The 26,162-nt window shown below is 42.3% G+C and overlaps 1 protein-coding gene across 1 annotated transcript; it reads right to left on the reverse strand.

Annotated features, from left to right (window-relative positions):
- Positions 1 to 4,852: 4,852 nt before the first annotated feature.
- On the reverse strand, positions 4,853 to 25,714 carry LOC121974762 ((S)-beta-bisabolene synthase-like). The gene is made up of 8 exons (XM_042525982.1): positions 25,583 to 25,714; positions 25,159 to 25,414; positions 6,575 to 6,799; positions 6,186 to 6,330; positions 5,857 to 6,078; positions 5,640 to 5,775; positions 5,296 to 5,547; positions 4,853 to 5,146 (listed from the first exon to the last, which is right to left on the reverse strand). Exons 1-8 carry the CDS (start codon positions 25,700 to 25,702, stop codon positions 4,853 to 4,855), a joined length of 1,650 nt encoding a protein of 549 aa, XP_042381916.1. The 5' UTR covers positions 25,703 to 25,714.
- Positions 25,715 to 26,162: the final 448 nt, after the last annotated feature.

Genomic DNA, 26,162 nt, shown 5'->3' on the forward strand with positions numbered 1-26,162 from the left:
CTTCTTTCTATTTTGTTTAATTAATTTACTTTATGCAAGTGTTATTTTGTTGAAAGTTTGAGAAGAGTTTCGTTTTATTATTTTTCAGGCTATTCAACCCCCCTTCTAGCCGGCCCCAGCAGCCCAACAAGTGGTATCAGAGCCAAGGCGGTTCAGGAGGAGTAACCATCGAACGAAGCAACGAAATCATGGCCGGACCGAGTAGCTACCCGCCGAAGTTCGAAGGGGAATTCGCTAGCTGGAAAAAGCGAATGCAGGTACTTTTTAAAACTGATTTCGATTTATCATTAATTATGGAATTTGGTTTTACAGCACCAGAAGGCAAAGAAAAGTACCAATGGACGAAAAAGGAGCAGGCCGACTACATGTCAAATGACAAGGTAGAATTCCATCTACTGAGCGTTCTCTCACCACAAGAAGTCAATCGGATCGGCAACTACGACTCCGTGAAGGAACTTTGGGAGAAGTTCCTTGAGCTGCACGAAGGAACATCCGAAGCCAAGCTCGCAAACGAGATTTACTCCGCAACCAGCTCACCAGCCTGCGACTTGGGGAAGACGAGATAGTTGCGCATCTGCACTCAAGAATTAAGGAAATCATCACCGGGCTCTCAAATCTCGGAGAAAAGGTAAATAACCGAGATTCGCTAAGGTACGCCCTCAATTCATTTCCTAGAAATACAAAATGGGCATCACTAGTAAATGCCTTTTATATTTCGAAAGATTTAGAAAAAATTATATTAAAAGAACTTTTTTCTACATTTGAAATGCACGAATCAAGATGTGTAGGTGCGAAGGAGCCCAAGAACAACGTCGCCCTCAAAGCATCAAGAGACGAACCTGAGTCGGAATCTTCTCTCGATGACGAGGAAATTATAATGATGGTAAGACGATTCAAGAATCTTTGTAAGTCTAGAAAAACTAACCATCCGTAAGGTAGAAAGAAAAAGACCATCCGCTGTTACCACTGCGACGAAGAAGGGCACGTCAAGGACAACTGGCCCAAGCTAAAGAACAAGGACAAAGATAAAGGTAAGAAGGCTGTTCAAAAACGCAAGGCATTAAAAGCGACGTGGGACGATACGTCGTCCGAATCGGAAGTCGAAGCCTTCTCTGGACTTGCACTAATTGCAAGTCATCAAGACGACGACTGCGAGTCAAGCTCTTCTGAAATGAGCATCGATGAAGGGGGAGCTACGTCGGAAGATAGCAGTAGCTCAGGGGGAGGCACGGACAACGAAATCGACAAGGTAAGTCAGGTATGATCTCTTCCTCCCGATAAACTATTTAAGTTTATTAAATTGTTAACTAAGGATTGCTGTAAATTAGAAAAAGAAATTAAGAATTGAAAAATAATATTAGCTAAATCTTGGCCAATAGAAGAATTCGACAGAATTAAATTAGAAAATAAAAAATTAAAAGTAGAAAATGATAATTTAAAAGTACAAGTAAATAACTTGAAAAACCATGCATGCTCATCTAATACCAGTGTTAGAAAATTTAACAATTTAAATTGATATTTTAGATATCATAAGGGATAAATTAGGAACATTTCAAAAAGATATGTCCCTAAGAAATTTCTAGTTAATCCAGTAGGCTAGAACCTTTATTGGGTTCCAAAGTCATGTTTAAATTGAACTTTTAATCGAATTTAGCACTTTCAGTGAGAAAATTAAACAGTCAGTTTCTTTATGAGGCTTTATCTAAAGAAGTGGTTGTTGCTCCAATAACCAAGAAGGACTAGTGCCTCACCACAACATGAAAGTCAAAATATTGAAATAAAGTGTTTAATTAACTTTCTGATAAAGCATTAAGACTAAACTTTAATAATACTTTAAAAAGTTTTTCGAACATCTTTTTTTGGAAATCTTTCTAAAATATTTTTATACTTAGAAAAAATTTTGTACGTAAAATTTTCACTTAGAAAAATTCTCAAAAATTATTTTTGCCTAAGATAAAATTTATTCTGAAAATTAGAAATTATTACTTAAATTTCTTTTTACTCAGAAAATTTTTACCTAAAGTTTTTGCTTAAAATTCAAAAATTTAAGTTAGAAATTTTTAAAATATTTCTTTTGTAAATTTACTAACTTAGAATTTGTTTAACTTAGAAGTTTTTTTTTTAACTTAGAAACTTTTTGAAAATTATTGAATATTTTTAAGTAAAGTTAAAATAATTTTTCTGAGTTTCAAATTTTTTTTTACACTTAGAGTTTTCTTAGAACTCCAATTTTTTTATGTGATCAAAGGGGGAGAAGGAAAAGTATAAGTCTAGGGGGAGGTAGACCAAATTTAAATTTTCTATCTTTTTGCACTTTATTGCAAAATTAGTTAGTTTATTTTTATGTCTATTTACCCTAACTTAACTTGGGTTGCTCACATCAAAAAGGGGGAGATTGTTGGTAACCCCAAGGTTGTTTTGGTGTGATCAACAAGTTAAATTATGTCCTATGTGTTTTTAACCTTGTGTCTAAGTGTGCAGGAGCTTAGGACGAGCGGAAGACGCAGCTAGCGAGAAGGATGACATGCGGTGCGTCCGAGGGACGAGACGCTGCGGAAGAGTACACCGGCGGATGAGAAGGAAGCGTACGGTGGTTCCGAGTGACGAGAAGTTGGAGCGGAAGACTGCTCAAGGAGCAAGAGACGCAACTAGCAAGAAGGTTGACACGGGGTGCGACCGAGGGATGAAGATTGCGGATGAGTACGCTGGCGGATGAGAAGGAAGCACGCGACGATTCCGAGGGACGAGAAGCCGGAGCGGAAGCCTGCTCGAGAAGACCGGAAGTTGGGTTCGGGTGAGCCCTATTCCGAATGACCGAGATCACCCAAGCGAGCGAACGGGGCCGGAGTAGAAGACCCGGGTTGAAAAAGTCAACGATGTTGGCTTTCCCCATCTGGGGTGCCCGGAACTGTCCGGGGTGCTCGGAACAGTTCGGGCCACTCAGACCAAAAATATATCCAGATCTCGATCAAATCGAGATCTGTGTGTTGGGGAAAAAATTTTATCCCCCCAAGGCGCCTGGAACCCTTCGGGACGCCCCGACCAAGGTTATAAATACAGTCTTGGTCCAGAAGCTTTTAGTCAACTCAAGCAATTCATTTCCAACACTTGTACGCTTCATTTCTAGATTAGCTTCTTTGTTTTTGCGCTTCACTGCTGTAAGATGCTTCTCTGTTTGAAGGAGTATTTAGCGCTACACTTTCCTTGGATTAACAACCTCCCTAGTTATAACCAAATAAAAATCCTCTTGCCTCTTCTTTCTGTTCTGTTTAGTTAATTTACTTTATGCAAGTGTTATTTTGTTGAAAGTTCGAGAAGGGTTTCATTATATTATTTTTCAGGTTATTCAACCCCCCTTCTAGCCGACCCCAGCGGTCGAACAGAGAAGAAGGTCGGCGGGAGCGCACAGGGAGGTCGGATGGTTGTCGGTGTGAGGTGGAGAAGGATGGAAGACAACGACGCAAGGGGTAGGGATGAGTTTTGTACTCGTGGAAGAAGAGGAAGCGAAGCGTCGACAAGTTGGGGGAGACAATCAGGTTCAAGGAAGAGGAGGAGCTCCACGCCGTGAGAGGGAGAGGCAGTGTCGGGTGAGAGGGGAGGGAGATGGCGTGGGTGAAGATGGCTAGGGCACGAGCAAATGAGAGAAAATGAAATATTATAAACTTAGGTATCTCTAATTAAATTTTAGGTTAATTCCTTAATCAACTCCCACTTTTGGATATTCCAAACAAGTTTTTCCCAAGCCTATAAACTCATCTCCTTAAAATACGTCATCCGAGCTCCGAAAATTTTTCAAAAAATCCCTAAAAATTTCCTTATAGTTATCCATCATTTTCGGTATTTTACAATATCAATAGTAAATGATTGTAACGATACTGTCATCAAACATGAATAAGATGAAGAAGTAGAGAAAAGATATCAAATAGTACATTCCACTAGTTGTTTTGCAATATTTTACAGATGAAGTATTATATCATGTTTTCTAAAAAGTAACCTATCATATCTTAGTCCAACACTAAAATTGAATATAAAGCCAGAATGTTTGAGGTCATTTGGCTTTAAATTTTCTCTCTGAATAACATTTGGATACCATTAATATATTTAAAATTTTGTGTGACAATATTTGCATTACATATCTTGTTACAAATATGGTATCTGGAAATTAATTTTTATTTTTTTTAAAAAAAAACATGTGGTGAATTGACAACAACTTATTTTCTATATCTCCATGTATGATAAGATTTCAGATACCTTCACCACACCATTAATAAGACAATGATTTCTTATTAGCATCCAAACTCAACATATTCATCACCTCTATAATGTCATTAAGTATGTAAGAGGATGACATCTTTGTTACAATGGATAATGGATCACTTCCCAACGGTCTCATGATTTACCTCCATATAATCTGGGGACGGATTGTGAAAGAAACTTGAGATGAGTGTAATTATCTTAATTTTGCTACGAAAGCAAGGGATAATGATAGCAAAAGTAGTAGTAATGAGTCTCTTCGGAGACATCCAATAAATTTGGATACAGAAAAGTAGTAGTAATGATAAAATTTACATATCTATAAAAATTACAATTGTCAACAAGAGCTTAACATACAATTCATAATTCTTATTGTCACCATAATTCTTATTGTCACCATAATTCTAAGATTGCATGCCATAATTAATATCATCATAATTTATCACCTTGTATACAACTCGTAAGCAACTTGTATATATGGGCTTATTTGGCTTCAACAATAACAAGAACAAATTATTTCACTCTTTCTCCCCCTTTTATTTCTACGATAATAACTTAGGCACACAACAATATAAGATATCAAATAACGATACTGTCATCAAACAGGAATAGGATGAACAAGTAGAGAAAAGATGATTTCCTTCATCGAAGTGTCAGGTTCTGTGAATCCATCGCCATGCTTGTATATAACTTCTGTACTTCGCGTAAAGTGGAGTAATACTTCAGTTACTTCTCTAGACAATCCAGTTGCAATAAGGAGCTCCTCGTTCATACTCTTCCATGCATCTTCAACAAAGCCTAGGAGCTTCTCACATGCAACATCTTCTGATGTTCCATGTTCCTTCATATAGCAATCTACTGTTGAGGCAACATGTCTCCTCTTTTGTTCTCGCTTCAACCCAAAAAAAGAAAAAGGTGTCTATCAAACATATATAAATTTGCATATGTTCTAGGGTTCCTATTGGGATTATAAATTCCCATACAAAAAAAAAAAAAAACTTAAGTTATGGTTACTATATATATATATATATATATATATACCTCCTTTGAAGCTATGTCATTAGTGATACGGGCAATTGTTCCACAAGCTTCTGCGATCTTTGGTGAGCCTTCGAACCATTCAAATGCTTCCTTTGTGGCCACTGCCTCCTCCATGCCACTCAAAAGTACGCAGGAAAACAAGATAAATCCAACACTTATGATTGAAACACGCATGTGCTCTTCTAACTTGGGCACATACTCGTCATCCCTCCATTGGCACTCCTTGAAGTAAGTTTGAGCTTGAAATTTCCACTACACATAGTTAATTAACAGAGAATAACTAAGACATGGTTATCTATATATATGAAGTGGGAAAAAAATGTAGCCAGGAAGCATAGACATACATGTTCCTTGAGGTACAATATTCGAAACATCTCCTCCGGTGCAAGTTCATTTTCAAATTCCTGAAAAGTGCTCAACATTTTGAGAAAGAAATCCCTTAAGTATTCTGGTAGTTGATCTACTGCATTAGGGCTCCACCTGCATGAATAAAAAATTGGTTACTAATCTTAAAAAAAAAACGTGATTTAATTTTATTGTAGTTATAGATGTCAATCATGCCTTTGGATTGCGTCTGTCAGTAGTCGACTCTCTTCTAGTGTGCTGTAGCTATCATAGAAGTCATCCAAGATAGTAATGAACACAAGTAGCTTAGTCGCAAACACTCGAGCACGAGAACAACTGGGTTCATGACGTATCACCATCAACCAACAGAAAGATTCCACCACCCGGTCTCGAACAAAATTTAGATGCATAATGTCTAAATTCAAATTCTTCCACCACCTGCATGCATGTCAGTGTCATATATAAGTAGGGTGCCTTATATAAAATGGTTTAAATACTCACACGTACATCAAAATATGTGACTCATTTTATACCCAAAGACTTACGTGCATATTTTCTTGAGCTCCTCCTGGTGGAGACGTTGTAATATGTTGAAGTCCAACTTTGCAAGCTCAAGTATTGTTTCATTTAGTGTTGGTTCATCTTGGTAAATAGGGATGTAGCTTCTTGTGAAAATTCGTTTCATGCTGCAAAAGGTTGGAACCGCCAACCCAGCGGCCCCCTCACCTCGGCCCCACAAGTATGAGAGGGAGTAAATCACGGTGAATACGGGACCGGCTATGACATGGTGGTCTTAGGCATTTTAGCACGGACAGATATTGATGTTATCGCATATGCTGCCGCAGACCCTCGACCTCTCGACTCATGCTGCAAGAATCCATGTCATAACCGGTCGATCCCGCCCGTGGGGGCGTGAAAATTCGTTTCATGCTTCGTTGAATAGGTGTCTTGAGAGTGAGAGACACTAGCTTTGCAAATGTTGGATTTAGATCTTTTAACAAAGATGTAAGATTATCTTTAGTAAAAGAAATGGCTTCATGGAGTATAGTCTCTTTTTTAGTTCCAAGGTAAGCCGCATTATATAAGCTCAGGAGACCCTTAGCATCATCTTTTAGTTCTTCCGTAAATTTTCCCTCATCCTTGTACTTTTTAAATACATCTGCATTATATATTATGCACTAAATATATAAATAATCATGTAAAATACCAAAAAAAAAAAAAAAAAGGGGGCAAATAACCATAAGAAAATTTTACGGAATTTTTAAAAATTTTCTGAAAATTTTTCGGATCTCGTATAATGAATATAAGGAGATCAAATATTGGTCCACGGAAAAGCCTATTTAGACTACCCCATTTAAATGAGAAAAAAAATTTGATTTTCCTTTTCCTTTTTATTTTTATCTTCTTTTCTCCCCCGCCAAACCCATGCCCTAAACGCCAAGCCTCTTCTCCTCTCACGCCCTAACCGCTCCTCCCAAACCGGCGCCACCCTCCCTCACGTCACTTCCTCTTCTTCTCCACGAGTACAAAAGCTTCGAACCCGAGCCTTCCCCTTGCGTCGATTCTTTTTCCCCTTCTTTCCCTCTGCCCTAGCCGTCTCCATCATCGTCGTCTCCCTCTCGCCAGATACTAGCCACTGCCGCCCACTTCGGACGATCACCTGGGCGTCGTCACCACTTCGTGTGAGACTCACCAACAACGTAGTGGCCGTCGTAGGAAGTGGTGCGGTCGGCCTGAGCAAGGAGCCCGAGTCCTCTTCATTGTGTCTCCATTGCACTCTCCGATTGCAAGCCACCCGAGCAACCTTCTCTTTCGATTGTCGAGTTCCGTTCGACAGTTGCCCCCTCCGATCCGCTCATCTCCTCGCGCCAAGCAACATTGAGCCGTGCCCTAGATCTCGCCACTTCACCTCTGCAATGGGCGATCTTCAACCAAGGGTAGAGAGTCGTGCCTTAGCCGTCTTCCGCTCGCCACTGGCTACTACCACCACTGATCGGCCGACACCACCCAGAACCCCTTGGCACCTCTTGGCGCAGCTGACGCCTCGCCTCTCTTCACTGCGCTGATTCTGTCAGAGAGGGAAACTGCCGGTTGGGTAAATCCGTTTACTTTTGGGTTCAAGATTCGCAGAGGTTTGCGTTTTGATATCATTATGGGAATGGTATAACTATGAAGAATGCCTGACAGTGGTTCCTAGGTAGTGACGGCAACAAAACTGTGATAGCAGTAACTCCGGCCACAATTTCTAGCAGCTACCCTTCTCCAGCAGTCACTTGGCTGTGAATTTGAGGTAAGAGAATTAAGTTTAGGTTGATAATGCTAGTTGCAAATCCTAATTAGAAGGTGAAATAGTTAGAATTTGTTTAATTCAAGAATTTTAAATATAAAGGAAGGATAATATTATTAAATATGTTTGGAGATTTTTATTTAGCTATATAGCTAAATACATTATGTTTGATATCATAGGACTTTGATTCGAGACGGTGTCTCGACGAGGAATCTATTTTGGATACGATCCTTTTATTGGAGGTGGGTACCTTGACTTATCTATTTTGATATGTCATGTTGATATGCTTAGTAATATTTAACAAATAGTAATATTTATGTTCATTTTTACATCGGTATGTCATTATCTATTACCTGAGCATGCTGTATTTATTTCTTGTTGTTGAATTCATGTTCCTTTGATTATATATGACCTTAAGGTAATGACATACCATGTCTTATTATGTTCAGGACATTGATTTATTTTACCATACCCGACCTATGTACCTAGATCATATTATTTGATCTATATATCTTTGGTACACATTTTGGTAGAGATGGATAGGATCAGGATATTTCCATGCTTAGTGTCATACATCATTTCGCATGATTGCATGCTGTGCGATTGTTGGCTCCATTATTATTGAGCACATCGCCAGTTACATGGATCAGCACACACAACCACTCATGGGTTAGTGGTTTTTATCAGGCAGGGTGTGTTGCAGCAGGTTGCTCTATCAAGGGCTCCGTTGGTACACTCATGGGAAGTGTGACACAGCGTGGTAATAGGATAGGGATCCCTCCTCTGGATTGCCTCAGGGAGATGAGAGCATTGAGCTCCCCCACTTATGATTTGGGGTAAGGAGGACAGGTGTACTCCGACAGTATCCCGTCCACTCGACCACTCATCAGGAGTAGTGATGGCAGAGTGCACGGTTGTCACAACCCTACCCACTCGGTCTCACCATCGTGTGTGAGACGACTGACTGCAGTAGGGGTGACCAGGATATGTCATTGGCATCATACGCATTGATGCTTTTATTGCTTGTGTTTGCTGCACTTTATATGCTGCATATTCGGTGGATGCATATGTTTGACATGTATACAGGATTTATGATACTCTTGGTCTAACGACCTTGTTATCCCTTTACCTAGGTCTTGGTTAGTACAGATACTCCTGCTCACAGTTTTGCATTTTTCATATGATATATATCCAGGAGGCTGTACACATATTTATTATTAGTTGTTATTTTTTACTATGCATGTCGATAGTTACCCGCTGAGGAGTTGACTCACCCCGTTGATATTACTATTTTAGGTTGAGACTGTCCGGAGGATTTCCAGTTGCTAGTCCCCTGTAGATTGCAAGGATGTTTGTTTAGTCTTTTGATTTTTCTTATTATACTATCTAGACTATGTTTTAGACTTGTATCTTTTTGGCACTTGGATCTTGTATGGTCCTTTATTTGTCGATAGAGTTTTATTTGGATATGTTCTGCTACATGTCTACCTGGACAGCAGAAGAGGTGAGTTGATTTTATTTGCGTCATTGTGATTTGAGTTTTATGGGTGTAGTTGAGTAGGAATATGATTTGAGTTTTATGAGTATAATGGAGTAGGATATTTGGGATGATTTTCTTTATCGTTGTTTTAGTGGATTGTGATACTAAACTGCGTGGTATGTTATTATACATATGTTCTGGCCGTGTTGGCTGTGGTATCTGGATTGATGTAGTCAAGTTTCATATTGTCATCCGTACAGGGGACATGCTACCGAAATTTCTTCTGGCAGGGATTCCCCCGGGCGTGACAATTTATTTGGTATCAGAGCCAAGTTTCTGATGCTTGGTATTCGGATTTTGGTTTTGCCTGTTAATCTGATACCAATTTATTTGGTATCAGAGCGGGTTACGATACCTACTTTTCATGTTCTGGATTTGAGAGTTAGCTCAAGTTTGCTAGTTAACTTGGATATTTATTTTTCGGATTTGTACGGGTTTCCGTCGATTTTCTCGTACGGGATTCCGAGGTTATATGTGGGGACTGGACAGCGGAGGAACATCTCCTAACGGCAAATAGGTAAAAAGGTAATTTTATAATTTTTGTTACTTTTGGTAATATCTGAGTTATAACTTAACAGATATGAGGAGATCTACATGGGCAGTATCTGCGAGACGTGGTGTTGGACGACCACGTAAGAGGACTTTGGAATCTCTGGCAATGGACTCGCCAGAGATCCCTACTGGGCTTGAGCCTGTCGATTAGGGGCAGACTCAAGATACTACGGGTGTGCCCGACTCTCAGACTCCGGTGGCTTCGTTAGAGGTACCCACCCATACCGTACACACTGTACCACCCGTCGCAAACCCGATACCTCCACCAACAGAGGCTGCGGCGTACCCGGCACCACTGCCACCTGGACCTACCGTGTACCCGGCACCAGCGGCACCCGCGCCCCTAGTGCCTATAGTGTACCTAGCACCCTCACTAGCGGTACCGATTGCGCCATTTCCGGTACCACCACCTACCGTACCTCCAGCTGTGGCCACTCATATAGATCCTGCAGTACCACCAGTGGTATATGCCCCAGCTTATGCAGCAGCACCGAGAGTACCTCCCCAAGTATATCCAGCGGTACCACCTGTAGCACTAGCTCCAGTGATTTTGCCAGTTCTGGTGACGATCCCTACCTACCTCACTAATATTATCGTGGCACGAGTCCGGATTCTAACATTAGTAGAGTCGATGAAGAGTTGATTCACATTATTCCGTGGAGAGACTGATTCGAGTGTGACCCAGTCCTAGATTGAAACTATGGAGCGGACCTTCTTCTACATGGCTTGCTCCGAGTGGGAGAAAGCGGAGCAAGCTGCTTTCCATCTATGGGATGAGGCCGACACCTGGTGGGATATGCAACGCTCCATTATAAACGAGCAGAATATTACCTGGGCGAGTTTCAGAGAGGCTTTTGAGAGCCGGTATTGTCCACGAGAATATCAGATGACTCGCCGGTAGGATTTTCTAAGTCTGCGGCAAAACAATCGCTCGGTGACAGAGTACAATGCGGAGTTTAATCGGTTGGCCAGGTTTTGTCCAGAATTAGGTGTTGAGGATAGGTCCCGTATGCTTCAGTTTATCTAGGGACTAGATGAGCATCTGCAAGTAAAGCTTGCTAGTTTTGAAAATTCTTCCTATTTAGAGACATTGGAGAGAGCCCTGATGATAGAGTCAGCTTACCAGAGAGCATACCCAGACAAGAAAAAGAAAAAGACGGATTGTACATCTGGACAGATCCAGCAGCCACAGGCTACACAGCAGTAGGGTGGTCGCAATCGGACAGGTCAAGGAACTTCTGTGGCATTTGGTCAGCCTCAGAAATCGAGGCGGTTTTCATTAGGACGTTTCGGGCCTCCTCAGCAGACTCAGAAACAACCCGCCGGTGACATTCATTGCGCTCGGTGTGGGTCCAGAGAGCACACCACATCAACCTGCACCTTAGGACAGTCAGTTTGCTATTATTGCAAACTGCCTGGGCAGATGAGCCGAGATTGTTCGCTGAAGGCTCAGCATATTGCTTCCGGAGTTTCTGGTCATGGAGTTTAGCTCAGTCAGCTAGGGACTCAGCGAGGAGGGCATAGAGCTTAAACTTCGCATCGTCAGCAGAGGATAGCTCCCCCTGCAGCTGCTTCTTGTGGCATGCATGGACAGGAGCACCCAATGCCCTCATAGTACCACAGAGTTCTGTCGTGGGATCTCTATATTAGTTGCAGCCTCAACCCCTAGTCCAGTATTGGCAGCTCCAGCCTCTGGTTCAGTACCAGACGCAGTCACAACCACTACTACAGTATCAGTCGTAGTCCTCTCTTCCACCTCTGACCTCGTATCCAACACCGCCTCAGTGGCCAACTCTTGCCCAGATGCAACCGTCGCTGGCAGCGCTACCACCTCCACCTCCGCCAGAGATTGGACGGATTCATGCAGTCACCATAGAGGATGCGCAATGGGCCGACGGATCCATTTTTCGTGGTACAATTTTCATTTATGCCTTATCTGCTGATATGCTGATAGATACTGGTAGTTTGCATTCTTTTATATCCAGTACCTTTATGAGGGAGATTGGTAGATTACCCACTATTAGACCGTAGCAACTGTCCATCTCTCTACCATCCGGTGATACTTTGGACGTCACCCAGGAGGTCAGAGGTTGTCCGTTAGACTTTGGCGACAAGATACTTACGGTAGATCTTTTAGTACTAGAAATGGTCGAGTTTGATATTATTCTTGGCATGGATTGGCTGTCAGCATATTATGGCATTGTTGATTGTCAGACGAGGGTGGTCACATTCCAGCCTCCGAACCAACCCTCATGGGATTTCACTAGCATTAGAGACAACGACATATCGACTATTTCGCCGATTCAGGCTTAGAAGCTGACGTCACATGGTTGTCAGGGTTTTCTGTTATCTTTGATTAATACTGAAGATGGAAGTAGTTCTCAACTCTCCGATGTTCCAGTAGTCCGAGAGTATCCGGATGTATTTCTAGAGGAGCTACCAGGTTTGCCTCCCAGAAGGCAAGTGGAGTTTGCTATTGAGTTGATTCTGGGAACCACGCCGATATCGAAAGCTCCTTACCGTATGACACCAAAAGAGTTCAACGAACTGAAGGTTCAACTCCTGGAACTTTCAGACCGGGGATTTATACGCCCTAGTGCTTCTCCGTGGGGTTCTTCGGTATTATTTGTCAAGAAAAAAGATGGTACTCTGAGATTGTGCATAGATTATAGACAGCTGAATGCAGTGACCATCAGAAATAAGTACCTCTTACCTCGGATCAAGGATTTATTTGATCAGCTCGGAGGTACATCAGTGTATTCTAAGATTTATCTGCAGTCCGAATATCATCAGTTGAGAGTCAAAGAATCTGATATTCAGAAGACAGCATTCCATACCAGATACGACCATTATGAGTTTTTAGTAATGTCATTTGGGCTTACCAATGCTCCAGCAGTATTTATGGATTTGATGAACCGCGTCTTCCCGGAGTATCTTGATCAGTTTGTTATCATTTTCATCGATGACATATTGGTTTACTCGTGTTCCGAGGAGGAACATGCGCAGCATCTTCACACAGTCTTGGAGATTCTTCGACGACATCAACTATATGCGAAGTTCAGCAAGTGTGCCTTCTGGCTATCTTCAGTCAGTTTTCTGGGTCACGTGGTCTCTAGCCGAGGTATTTCAGTAGACTCTCAGAAGATAGAGGCCGTCACCAGCTGGGAGCAGCCGAAATCAGTACAGGAGATTCGGAGTTTCTTGGGGCTGACAGAATATTACAGACGTTTTGTTGAGGGTTTCTCCCACATAGCTATGCCACTGACACGCCTGACCAGGAAAGGCATGAAGTTCACGTGGTTCGAGGCCTATGGACCAGCTTCCAGGAGCTAAAGCGGAGATTAGTGTCGGCTCCAGTTTTGGTTTTGCTCGCTGGAGAGGATGAATTCGTACTTTACACTGATGTATCTCTTCAGGGTTTGGGCGTTGTTCTGATATAGCATGGCAGAGTAGTCTCCTATGCTTCTCGTCAGTTGAAGGAGCATGAGAAGAACTACCCAGTATGTGATCTGGATCTAGCCACCATCATCTTTGCTTTCAAGATTTGGCGGCATTACCTTTGAGATTCTCACGGATCATAAGAGTCTCAAATATATTTTTATCCAGAAGGAACTTAATCCCTAACAGAGGAGATAGATAGGGTTCCTGAAGGATTACGATTGTACCATTAGCTATCATCCGGGGGAAGCTAATGTGGTTGCCGATGCACTCAGTAGGAAGTCCAGAGGGACTTTGGCTTGCCACCGAGCTTCAGTCACGGACTTGATTCAGGGGTTCTCTGAGTTGGGCCTTGAGGAGCAGGGACAGACATAGCGAGGTGTTTTGGTTACTATGGCTGCTCAGTCGTCGATCAGGATGAGGATCCGAGAGGCCCAGGCCAGTGATCATCATTTTCAGTTCATTGGCAGCCAGATAGCTTTCGGGCAGCAGACAGGGTTCACCCGAGATGATGCGGGTATTATATATTTTCGAGGTCGATTATGCGTACCTCCATCTCACCTGGTCTGTAACGCCCGAAAATTCTCAAAACTATATTAGAAATATCCTAGTATTATAAACCCCTCACCTGCAGTATAAGTAGCTTTTTGTACGATTCTATGTTTTTAAATTAGTTATATGCAGACTTTTCGACACATAGGGTGTATTTAACCCTTCTCGCAGGTTTAGGGATTTAGTTGAGCACCTCTAGATGGGCCAGACACGTTTCCTCCTTTCAGTTGGAGATTCCAGACGTTGTCGGGTGCCTAGAGGTGGTCTCCCTAATAGAGAGGAGAGTTGGAGCACACTAAGTGTTCGATAAAATGCTTAGCTCAGTAAAATGCTACAGTAGACATTTCTAATAGCTCAGTAAATGCAATAGAAGCATTTAAATAGTTTAGTTAGTCTTGCTACAGCTTATATGGGGCTACGGTCTAATGGGTGGGCACCCACAGTCGCCTCTAGGTTCAGATAACCTAGTAAAAGTAAGATAAATTAATTAGCTATGATTCAGTATTTTATTTTCAGTAGGGGCACTGTACATGATTAGATATCCATTGGGTTGGGCTCCCATAGTCGGTCCCTAGGTTTAGATAACCTAGTAAACTCTACTAAATGCGGGACTTGCAAACCCGGGTCTAGCTAGGGATGCGCGCACAGCAAGTACAGTTGCCGAGCCCAAACAGCAGTATGATTACTATTTTCACTTATTATGATAATAGCTTTCAAACTCGTAATCTAGTTATGTGAATATAGTGTTAGCTCAGTTTTAGTTTCAGTTTTAGTTTAGTTCTTCTAGTTGATACCATGAAATAGCTCCATGCTTAGATTTTATTATGCATGCCATGTTTCAGTATTTATGCCATGTAACTTCAGTATGCCATGCTTTAACAAATTCAGTGCATGTTTTTAAATAGCATTTGTTTTAAAAGCATATTGCATCGAATGCATGTTTTAGTGAGGTAGATGGTTTCTTACTAAGCGAAAGCTTATAGATACTTTCTTTTCCTTATACTGCAGATAAAGGTAAAGGAAAGATGGACTAGCGGAGACTGGAGGACAATGCTACGAGGATGTGTGTGGGCAGGAACTTGGAAAGAAGATCTTAGGGAACTCTAGCAAGCTTTGTTTAAACATTAGTACTTTTTAGTGTTTTAGCAATTTGCACTTTAGTATGTTGATAGCTATGAATTAGTTAACCATGCACTCTATTATGCTTAGAACATTGTTCTTTATGATGTTAGAATGTTAGTTGTGGTTGTTAGAGTGTTTCCCAGCCATCTTAGAACATGTAATGTGATTGAGGCACGAAATAGTGCTGAAATCAGGGGTTCTGGTTCGAAATCAGAAACCCGGATCGATCTGATCGATCGAGTTGGGTGTGCCCTTTGGATCGGTCGGTGACCGATCCGATCGTAACAGAGTTAGCGTCTGTTATGGATCGGTCAGCCGACCGATCCGTTGCAGTATCAAGCTCCTGGATCGGTCAGATCGCTGAGGTATCACTGAATCGGTCTATCGACCGATCAGGGTACTCTGGATCGGTCGGTAGACCGATCCACCCTACAGAAGCGATCAAGCTTGTGGATCGGTCGACCGACCGATCCAGGTTTTCTCCGTCTTCGTTTGCATCAATTGGATCGATCCGATTAATCGATTCATGGATCGATTGAAATGTCTGATTACAGCTAGCAGGACATCCGAGAGGCATAGATTATCTTCCCTAGCATGTGTACAACTCCTAGGTACACCTAGAATATTAAGTTCAGATTTTACAGTAATCAGTTTAGTAAAATTTTAATCAATCCAGATTCCCGCAATAGTAATTTAGCACAGCATAATGTAGCGATCGGCCTTACAGCCTAGTCAGTAGAAGGCGGGTCGTTACACGGTCAGAGAAGAGTTACTTCAGGAGGCTCATCGCTCCCGATTTACTATCCACCAAGGCGGGACCCACATGTATCGGGATTTGAGGCGTTCCTATTGGTGGAACGGCATGAAGAAAGATATCGCGGAATTCGTAGCTAGATGTCTTGTTTGTCAACAAGTGAAGGTTGAGCACTAGAGACCTACCAGATTACTTCAGCGGATTCCTATTCCTGACTGGAAATGGGAACACATTACCATGGATTTTGTGGTGGGTTTGCCTAGGACACGACGAGGCCATGACACAATTTGGGAAATCGTTGATCGATTAACCAAATCGGCGCACTTCTTAGCGATCTGGATGATTGATTCCCTGGATCGATTGACAGATTTGTATTGCCGAGAGATCATGAAATTACATGAAGTTCCTTTGAGTATTATTTCGGATAGGGACCCTCGATTCACGTCTCAATTCTGGCAGAGTCTGCAGCAGACCTTGGGCACTCAACTTCATTTCAGTACAGCTTTCCATCCGCAGACTTATGAACAGTCAGAGCGGACCATTCTGACTCTAGAGGACTTGCTAAGGTCTTGTGTATTGGATTTCGGAGGCAGTTGGGAGGACCATTTGCCATTGGTAGAGTTCACCTACAACAACAGCTTTCATTCAGCTATCCAGATGGCACCGTTTGAAGCGTTGTATGGTAGGCCTTGTCAGACACCCACTCTCTGGGAGGAGGTTGGGGAGGTCCAACTCCTAGGGTCTCATAGCGCTCAGCATGAGGCAAAGTTGGTCCGTACTATCACACGGAGGATGTTAGAGGCGCATGATCGTCACAAGAGTTATGTTGATCGGAGACGGAGACCCCTGGAGTTCTCTGCTGACCATATATTTCTACGAGTCACACCCACGAAAGGGGTGAAGAGATTTGGCCTTCGAGGTAAGCTAGCTCCGCGATACATGGACCTTTCTAGATCTTGGAGAGGATTGGAGCGGTAGCTTACCGGCTGGCACTACCACCGTCCTTGGCAGGTGTTCACGGTGTATTCCATGTGTCTATGCTGAGGAGATATATATGTGACCCAGCACATGTGTTGACAGATATCTCAGTTCTCATTCAGCCTGACGTTACTTATGAGGAGGTTCCAGTATGGATCCTGGACCAGAAAGAGCGTCAGTTGCGGAACAAGACTATCCGGCTGGTTAAAGTCGGATGGCAGCATCATTCGGACGAGGAGGCTACCTGGGAGCTCGAGGATACAATCTGAGCTCGATACCCCCACCTTTTTTACTTGAGGTATGTAAGTTATATTTCCGTTCAGCATTTATACTATCTATTTGTTGGAGCAATCCCAATGGTTCATGGGACCATGTGTTTTGGTGTTTGGGCAAAGGGTTTAAGTTAGGTTTACCCTTGTTATTTGATATGTGTACTTGAGTTGTGCAGGACTGCAGGTGACACATGTGACTCAGGTTGACAGCTTCGGGTCCGGTGAAGGATGGAGCATCCGAGGGACCATGGACAAGGCAGCAAGGACAATGGGCGAGGGAAGCGACTTCAAGGCATATGCGAAGGATGACATTGGAGACAAGCCGCGGGCTTGGATGCATCCGAGGGATGAGAGCCAAAGGAAGTAGGCTTGAAGGCAAGAGGTCAAGGCTGCAAAGAAGAGTCAAATGAGTCATGAGGGTACGAGTGCATGAGAGATTGTACTCGGAGTAAAATCTTAGTTTTAGGGTTTTACTGTAGCGGCACTGTAGCAGTTACTGTAGCAGTCGACTGGTGTATGGACCAGTCGACTGATGCACTGTAGCAGATAGCCGTTGAGAGAGCCGTTGGGCTGGCATCAGTCGACTGGTGCAAGGACCAGTCGACTGGTAACGGGCAAATCAGGTTCTGATTTGTTCCAAGCTCTATAAGAAGGAGCTTGGTATGGCCGGCCAAGGTGACGAAATTAGACTTGGTTAAAGCCTAATTAGTAGTCACCAAAGTGCTCAAAGGTTCCCTTGTGTCCAAGTGTTTTTGATGAGTGTTGTGGTGAGGTTTCTCCACCCACAAGGAGGTTAAGCTAGCCGGAGTTTGCCGGGGACTAATCCACCGACGGATTGAGGGATCGTCCACCTTACGGACACGCCGTGGAGTAGGAGCAAGTTATCTCTGAACCACGTAAACGAACGTGTTAGCGGTTTGCATTTCCATTCTTGTATTTGGTGTTTAGCTTTCTATTTGTGTTCGTTTGTATTCCACTGCACTAACATCGTAGGAAGCAAGGATTTGGGGGCGCCGTCCATTCAACCCCCCTTCTAGCCGGCCGCAAGATCCTCCAACAAATGGTATCAAAGCGAGGACGCTCTCCGTTGGACTAACCGCCGAGAAGAGCAAATACAAGAAGATGACCGGCTTGATTGAACCTCTAAAGTTTGAAGGAGGAAGCCTTGGGGACATCACCTATTGGATGATGAAGATGGAGATCTTTTTCGACACGGATTGGGACACCATGATGGTGGTAAATGAACCGTTCGAAGTCCCGAAGGATAAGAAAGGGAAGAAAATCCGACCGCGATATTGGACGGAAGAGCAAACCTCACGGTCAAAGGCAAATTCAAAGGTAATATCGATTTTAATTGATATTTTACCTAATAACTTGATGAGTCGTGTAGGTGACTATGAGAACACCCACGATTTGTGGAGCAAGATAAAGAATGTTCCATGGGAAGAACCTATGTCTACACAAGAGGAAGAAAAATCCGAAGAAACGGATGAAGAAGCTCAAGTAGAGAAGAACCAATCGGATGTGGAGACCAATTCAACCTCAAAAGAAGAAGAGGAAGTGAATTTGGTCACATTTGAGGAAAAGGATGAAGAAAGGTCATCCACAAGTGTGGATGAGGAAGATATAACATCTACATCCTCAAAGGTTGAAGAAGAATCCAAGACAAGTGAAGAAGAAATTTTGGAAGAAGTCAACCTAGTGAGCACCTCCACCGAAGCAAAGTCAAAAGATCACATAGTATGCTTCGTTTGCAATGAGAAGGGACACTACAAGAGTAGGTGTCCATTGGGTAAGAAGAAGGTAACTCCTAAACCCAATCAAGTTATTTTGAATACTAACATGGGTTGTAGGAATAAAGAGGCCCAAAAGAAGGAGAAGAAATGGCACATAGTGTGCTTCACGTGTGGTGAGCGGGGTCATTACCACACCAAATGCCCAAAGAAGAAAGAAATCAAGAAGTTGGCGCATTTGAAGAAATGGGAGAAGAAGAGAAGCAAGAGTCAAGGGGGAGCTTCAAGGGTAAGGGAGGTATACTCTAACTTGAAGGTTAATTCAAATTTAAACTCCTCCATGCATGCTAGGAAAAATAATGTTAATCATTATATGCCCATGCAAAATTTTGGTTTCAAATATCATGATCGGAATATGGTAAATGTAGATCATAACCCTAGGAAAGTTAAATTCTCATTACCTAAGGATAAGAAGGTAATAGAGAACCAAGGCATTAATCCCAAGAAGGGGAGACACATGCCTAGAAAGGGTAGGTCTAGGAATGTCCAAGGTGGACATGTTGACTCTAGGGTTAGGAACCTAGAGAGGGAGAATCAAGCTTTGAAGTCAAAGCTTGATAATTTGGAAAAATTCCTTAAGATATTCACTATTGGATCTAAAGGATTAAATATGGTGTTGGGAACTCAAAGACCCGACAATGATAGATCGGGCTTGGGATACCAATCTAGTCCCTCCAAGGTCAAAAGGAGACCATGTGCTAGGGTGGCACATGATAAGGGCAAGGGAGAGTCATCCAAGGCCAATAAAAAGAAATATGCTAGGGTTGCATATGATTATGGCAAGGATGATGTGTCCAAGGTCAAGAAGATAAGGAGATCTTCTAAGGGACATCATTGTGGTTTGGTCACAATAGATGAGTCACCTAGGGAGGTGACTAAGGTAAAGAGCTCTAGGGGGAGCTCCAAGAGTCAATTTGGGACCCATGGTCAATGGATCTCAGGTGGGTTCTACTTGGGGGTCTAGAGGAGCCATGGAGTGTGCCAAATGGTTTAGAGACGGACTTGAGTCTCAAACCTAGGGACTTGACACACATGGATTATGTTTCATGCAAGAAATATGACATTTGGGGTTATATTGCATGATATTTGGTTTTGAATGTATAGATGTCATATAAACCAATGCTAGGGATGCATTGTGGGTTGGTATGGGCAAATACATCAAGAGGAAGTCAAAACTAGGACTTTAGGTCAAGGTTCAATTGAACCATTTAGCTAGTTTTGGATTTTATGTCAATCTTGGGATTGGTGATAGATACATTTTGTAATGTATTTTTCCCAAGTAGACAATGGTACAATAGACCTCTCCACAAAATTTGGAGATTTTTGGAGGTCTAGGGAATTTCTGGTGCATTTCTGAAGTGGGCCTAAAAAGGCTGATTTTTTTCAGAAATAGGGTACCAGTCGACTGGTACAGATACCAGTTGACTGGTAACAGTATTTTTGAGCACAGAATGTCTCTGTAAGCTCATTTTGTCGATACCAGTCGACTGGTGATGATACCAGTCGACTGGTAACAGTAGATTTCGATCACAGAATGCTTCTGTAAGGTTGTGTCGAAGGGGGCAGTCGACTGGCACTTGGGGCAGTCGACTGATACCAGCTTGAAAGTGCTTTTCAGCACTGTTCTTGACCGTGTCAACTTGTTTAGATGTATGGGATCCAAGGGGTATAAATACATGAGTTTAGGGTCAATTTAGATGACAAGTTTTCAACAATTGGGATATTGTTGGAGAACTTTTTGGATGTTAAGCAAAGGGGGAGAAGTAAGGTTTAATTAGGAAAACCTTAAGTTCCTTTGCGTAGGGGGAGCCTTGGGATAGGTTCTTAAAAAGCCCTGTGAAAAACCTAGCTCAATAGGGAGCATATGTGTAGGGGGAGCCTTGGGATAGGTTCTTAAAAAGCCCTGTGATAAAATCCTAGCTCAATGGGGAGCGTAGGTGTAGGGGGAGCCTTATGATAGGTTTCAATGCATGTTTGCATTTTGTTTCGGCGGTTGCCAAGTGTGTAGCCTTGGCAATGTAAGTCCATTCGGCGGTTGCCAAGTATGTAGCCTTGGCAATGTAAGTCCATTCGGCGATTGCCAAGTGTGTAGCCTTGGCAACGTAAGTCCATTCAGCAGAGTAAGTCCAAGTGTGCAGCCTTGGCATCGTAAGTCCATTGTATTAGCATGTTTATTTGCTATTTGTTTTCCCTAACTTAAACGTATTGCCAAACACCAAAAAGGGGGAGATTGTTGGAGCAATCTCAATGGTTCATGGGACCATGTGTTTTGGTGTTTGGGCAAATGGTTTAAGTTAGGTTTACCCTTGTTATTTGATATGTGTACTTGAGTTGTGCAGGACTGCAGGTGACACATGTGACTCAGGTTGACAGCTTCGGGTCCGGTGAAGGATGGAGCATCCGAGGGACCATGGACAAGGCAGCAAGGACAATGGCCGAGGGAAGCGACTTCGAGGCATACACGAAGGATGACATTGGAGACAAGCCGCGGGCTTGGATGCATCCGAGGGATGAGAGCCAAAGGAAGTAGGCTTGAAGGCAAGAGGTCAAGGCTGCAAAGAAGAGTCAAATGAGTCATGAGGGTACGAGTGCATGAGAGATTGTACTCGGAGTAAAATCTTAGTTTTAGGGTTTTACTGTAGCGGCACTGTAGCAGTTAATGCAGCGCACTGTAGCAGTTACTGCAGCGCACTGTAGCAGTTACTGTAGCGTACTGTAGCAGTCGACTGGTGTATGGACCAGTCGACTGATGCAATGTAGCAGATAGCCATTGAGAGAGCCGTTGGGCTGGCATCAGTCGACTGGTGCAAGGACCAGTCGACTGGTAACATGCAAATCAGGTTCTGATTTGTTCCAAGCTCTATAAGAAGGAGCTTAGTATGGCCGGCCAAGGTGACAAAATTAGACTTGGTTAAAGCCTAATTAGTAGTCACCAAAGTGCTCAAAGGTTCCCTTGTGTCCAAGTGTTTTTGGTGAGTGTTGTGGTGAGGTTTCTCCACCCACAAGGAGGTTGAGCTAGCCGGAGTTTGCCTGGGACTAATCCACCGACGGATTGAGGGATCGTCCACCTTACGGACACGCCGTGGAGTAGGAGCAAGTTATCTCCGAACCACGTAAACGAACGTGTTAGCGGTTTGCATTTCCATTCTTGTATTTGGTGTTTAGCTTTCTATTTGTGTTCGTTTGTATTCCGCTACGCTAACATCGTAGGAAGCAAGGATTTGAGGGCGCCGTCCATTCAACCCCCCTTCTAGCCGGCCGCAAGATCCTCCAACACTATTTACTTTTATTACTTGCTGATCATAGATAACAAGAATGTAAAATATCGAAAAAAGTACAAATAACCATAAGGGAATTTTCTGAATTTTTCGGAGATTGTATGACGAGTTTAAGAGGATCAAATATTGGGCCCCGGGAAAGCCTGTTTAGGCTACCCCATTGAAACGAGGAAAAGATTGGTTTTTCTTTTCCTTTTTATTTTCTTTTTATTTTCTCCCCCGTCGAACCCGTGCCCTAACCACCTCACGCAGAGCCTCTCTTCTTCTCATGCCCTAACCGCTCCTTCTCCCAAACCGACGCTGCCCTCCCTCGCGTCACTTCCTCTTCTTCTCCACGAGTACAAAAGCTTCGAACCAGAGCCTTCCCTTTGCGTTGATTCTTTTTCCCCTTCTTTCTCTTTGCCCTAGCCGTCTCCACCACCGCCGTCTCCCTCTCGCTAGATACTAGGCACTGCTACCGCCCGCTCCGGCCGATCACCTGGGCGTCGTCACCACTTCGTGTGAGACTCACCAACAACGCAGCGCCCGTCATAGGAAGTGGTGCGGTCGGCCTGAGCAAGGAGCCCGAGTCCTCTTCATCGTGTCTCCACTGCACTCTTCGGTTGCAAGACACCCGAGCAACCTTCTCCTTCGATTGTCAAGTTCCATTCGGTAGTTGCCCCCTCCGATCTGTTCATCTCCTTGTACCAAGCAACATTGAGTCATGCCCTAGATCTTGCCGTTGCACCTCTGCACGGGGCGATCTTCAACCAAGGGCAGAGAGTCGTGCCCTAGCCGTCTTCCGCTCGCCACTGGCTACTGCCACCGCTGATCGGCCGACACCGCCCAGAACCCCTCGACACCTCTTGGCGCAGCTGACGCTTCACCTCTCTTCACTGCGCCGATTTTGCCAGAGAGGGAAACTGCCAGTTGGGTAAGTCTGTTTACTTTTGGGTTCAAGATTCGCAGAGGTTCGCATTTTGATATCATTATGGGAATGGTCTAACTGTGAAGAATGCCTAGCAGTGGTTCCTGGGTAGTGACGACAACAAAACTATGATAGCAGTAACTCCGGCCACAATTTCCAGTAGCTACCCTTCTCCAGCAGTCACTTGGCTGTGAGTTTGAGGTAAAAGAATTAAGTTTAGGTTGATAATGCTAGTTGCAAATCCTAATTGGAAGGTGAAATAGTTAGAATTTGTTTAATTCAAAGATTTTAAATATAAAGGAAGGATAAGATTATTAAATAGGTTTGGAGATTTTTTATTTAGCTATATAGCTAAATACATTATGTTTGATATCACAGGACTTTGATTCGAGACGGTGTTTCGACGAGGGATCTATTTTGGATACGATCCTCTTATTGGAGGTGGGTACCTTGACTTATCTATTTTGATATGTCATGTTGATATGTTTAGTAATATTTAACAAATAGTAATATTTATGTTCATTTTTGCATTGGTATGTCATTATCTATTACCTGAGCATGCTGTATTTATTTTCTGCTGTTGCATTCATGTTCCTTTGATTATATATGACCTTAAGGTAATGACATACCATGTCTTATTATATTCAGGACATTGATTTATTTTACCATACCTGACCTATGTACCTAGATCATATTATTTGATCCATATATCTTTGGTACACATTTTGGTAGAGATGGATAGGATCAAGATATTTCCATGCTTAGTGTCATGCATCAGCTCGCATGATTGCATGCTGTGCGATTGTTGGCTCCATTATTATTGAGCATATCATCAGTTACATGGATCTACACACACAACCACTCATGAGTTAGTAGTTTTTATCAGGCAGGGTGTGTTGCAGTAGATTGCTCTGTCAAGGGCTCCGTTGGTCCACTCATTGGTAGTGTGACGCAGCGTGATAGCAGGACAGGGATCCCTCCTCTGGATTGGCTCAAGGAGATGAGAACATTGAACTCCCCCACTTATGATTTGGGGTAAGGAGAATAAGTGTACTTCGACAGCATCCCGTCCACTCGGACACTCATCAGGAGTAGTGATGGCAGAGTGCACGGTTGTGACAGCTCTACCCACTCGGTCTCATCATTGTGTGTGAGACGGCTAACTGACAGTAGGGGTGACCAGGACATGTCATTGACATCATATGCATTGATGCATTTATTGCTTGTATTTGATGCACTTTATATGTTGCATATTTGGTGGATGCATATGTTTGACATGCATACAGGATTTATGATATTCTCAGTCTGACGACCTTGTTATCCCTTTACCCAAGTCTTGGTTAGTACAGATACTCTTGCTCACAATTTTGCATTTTTCATATGATATATATTCAGGAGACTGTACGCATATTTATTATTAGTTGTTATTTCTTACAATGCATGTCAATAGTTATCCGTTGAGGAGTTGACTCACCCTGTTGATATTACTATTTCAGGTTGAGGCTGTCCGGAGGATTTCAGTCGCTAGTCCCCCTGTAGATCGCAAGGATGTTTATTTAGTCTTTTGATTTTTCTTATTATACTATCTAGACTATGTTTTAGACTTGTATCTTTTTGGCACTTGGATCTTGTATGGTTCTTTATTTGTCGATGGGGTTTTATTTGGATATGTTCTGCTACATGCTTGTCTGGATAGTAGAAAAGGTGAGTTGATTTTATTTGCGTCATTGTGATTTGAGTTGTATGGGTGTAGTTGAGTAGGAATATGATTTGAGTTTTATGAGTGTAGTAGAGTAGGATATTTGGGATGATTTTCCTTATCGTTGTTTTAGTGGATTGTGATACTAAACTGCGTGGTATATTATTATACATATGTTCCGACCGTGTTGGCCGAGGTATCTGTATTGATGTAGTCAAGTGTTATATTGTCACTCGTACAGGAGAGATGTTATCGAAATTTTTTCTGATAGAGACTCTCGGGGCGTATATGATAAATCATCTAGCTAGGTCTCTAAATATATAAGAATAGAACATTGAATATATACCTGAAGAAATGTTGAATCCTTTTTGTCTAAGCAGTCGAAAATGAAGAGCAACCTCATAGAGCCCGTATTTGCTCATGTCAACATCCTTGAGATGGTCTAAAGCTTTGGCTATTTCCTCCATGAAATGGTAATCAAGTCCAAGAAGTTGAATTGTATCAATTAGATTCATGGTTTGTAGGATGCCAGTCACGTTTTGGAACATACTCCTTACTTCATTCTTGAGCTCTTCAGCTCTTTCATTCATCCATGCCTCAGACTACATCATGGATGCACGGGAAAATTGATATATTAACTTATATATAGTGAATTATGTATATATTGATCGATTACTGCAATGCAATACTAATTAATATTTGAAGGATGCATCATCCAAAGCATTGAAACGATACGAACAAGCTAAGTACTGATGTGTATAGATAGATACCTGTGATTTCTGATTTGTAATAAAGTAGTCACCCCAAAAGCTAGGATCGAAGCCTGCAACCTGACGATCAACAACCACGTCTTCGAAAGCCTTGAGTGATGGAGTATCAACAAGCTCCATGATTTGTATATGATTTTGAAAAGCATGAAGAGACATCTGCTTGTTGTCTGATTTTATAGATGATTTCTAGTCTTAAATTTAAAATTGAATTTCTCAAAGGGAGTAGTTGGATGAAAAGGAAATTTAAATAGTATGTCTGACAATTGAAACAAAGGGCAGTTATTCTTTATTTTAAATTATAAAATAAATGCCTTTTATTTTGATTTTAAAATTATAAAATATATCCAATATATATTTTATCTGGATTTCTTTATTCCGATTTTCCAGTTTAACATTTAAGTTATAATTTATACTTATTCATACTGATTAAAAGATTATTTTAGTAGATTTACTATTGTATGAAAAATTAAAATTATTGTTTATATCAAATTGGTAAAATAAATAATTCTAAATATATATATTTATTTATTTATTTATAAGTTTTGCAAAAAGGAGAGATATTGATCATGATGCGATGCAA

Source organism: Zingiber officinale, chromosome 4B (assembly GCF_018446385.1).
Source record: "Zingiber officinale cultivar Zhangliang chromosome 4B, Zo_v1.1, whole genome shotgun sequence".
In the NCBI taxonomy this organism is placed as follows: domain Eukaryota; kingdom Viridiplantae; phylum Streptophyta; class Magnoliopsida; order Zingiberales; family Zingiberaceae; genus Zingiber; species Zingiber officinale.

What these genes read in the sequence shown, in the direction of transcription:
- LOC121974762 (XM_042525982.1), bottom strand. Translation starts at nt 25,702, where the DNA reads ATGGAGCTTGTTGATACTCCATCACTCAAGGCTTTCGAAGACGTGGTT. An exon ending in TCTCAAGACACCTATTCAAC is followed by an intron (nt 6,331 to 6,574) that starts GAAGCATGAAAC and finishes TTCCAACCTTTT; the next exon opens with GCAGCATGAAACGAATTTTC. An exon ending in GAGCTCAAGAAAATATGCAC is followed by an intron (nt 6,079 to 6,185) that starts GTAAGTCTTTGG and finishes ACATGCATGCAG; the next exon opens with GTGGTGGAAGAATTTGAATT.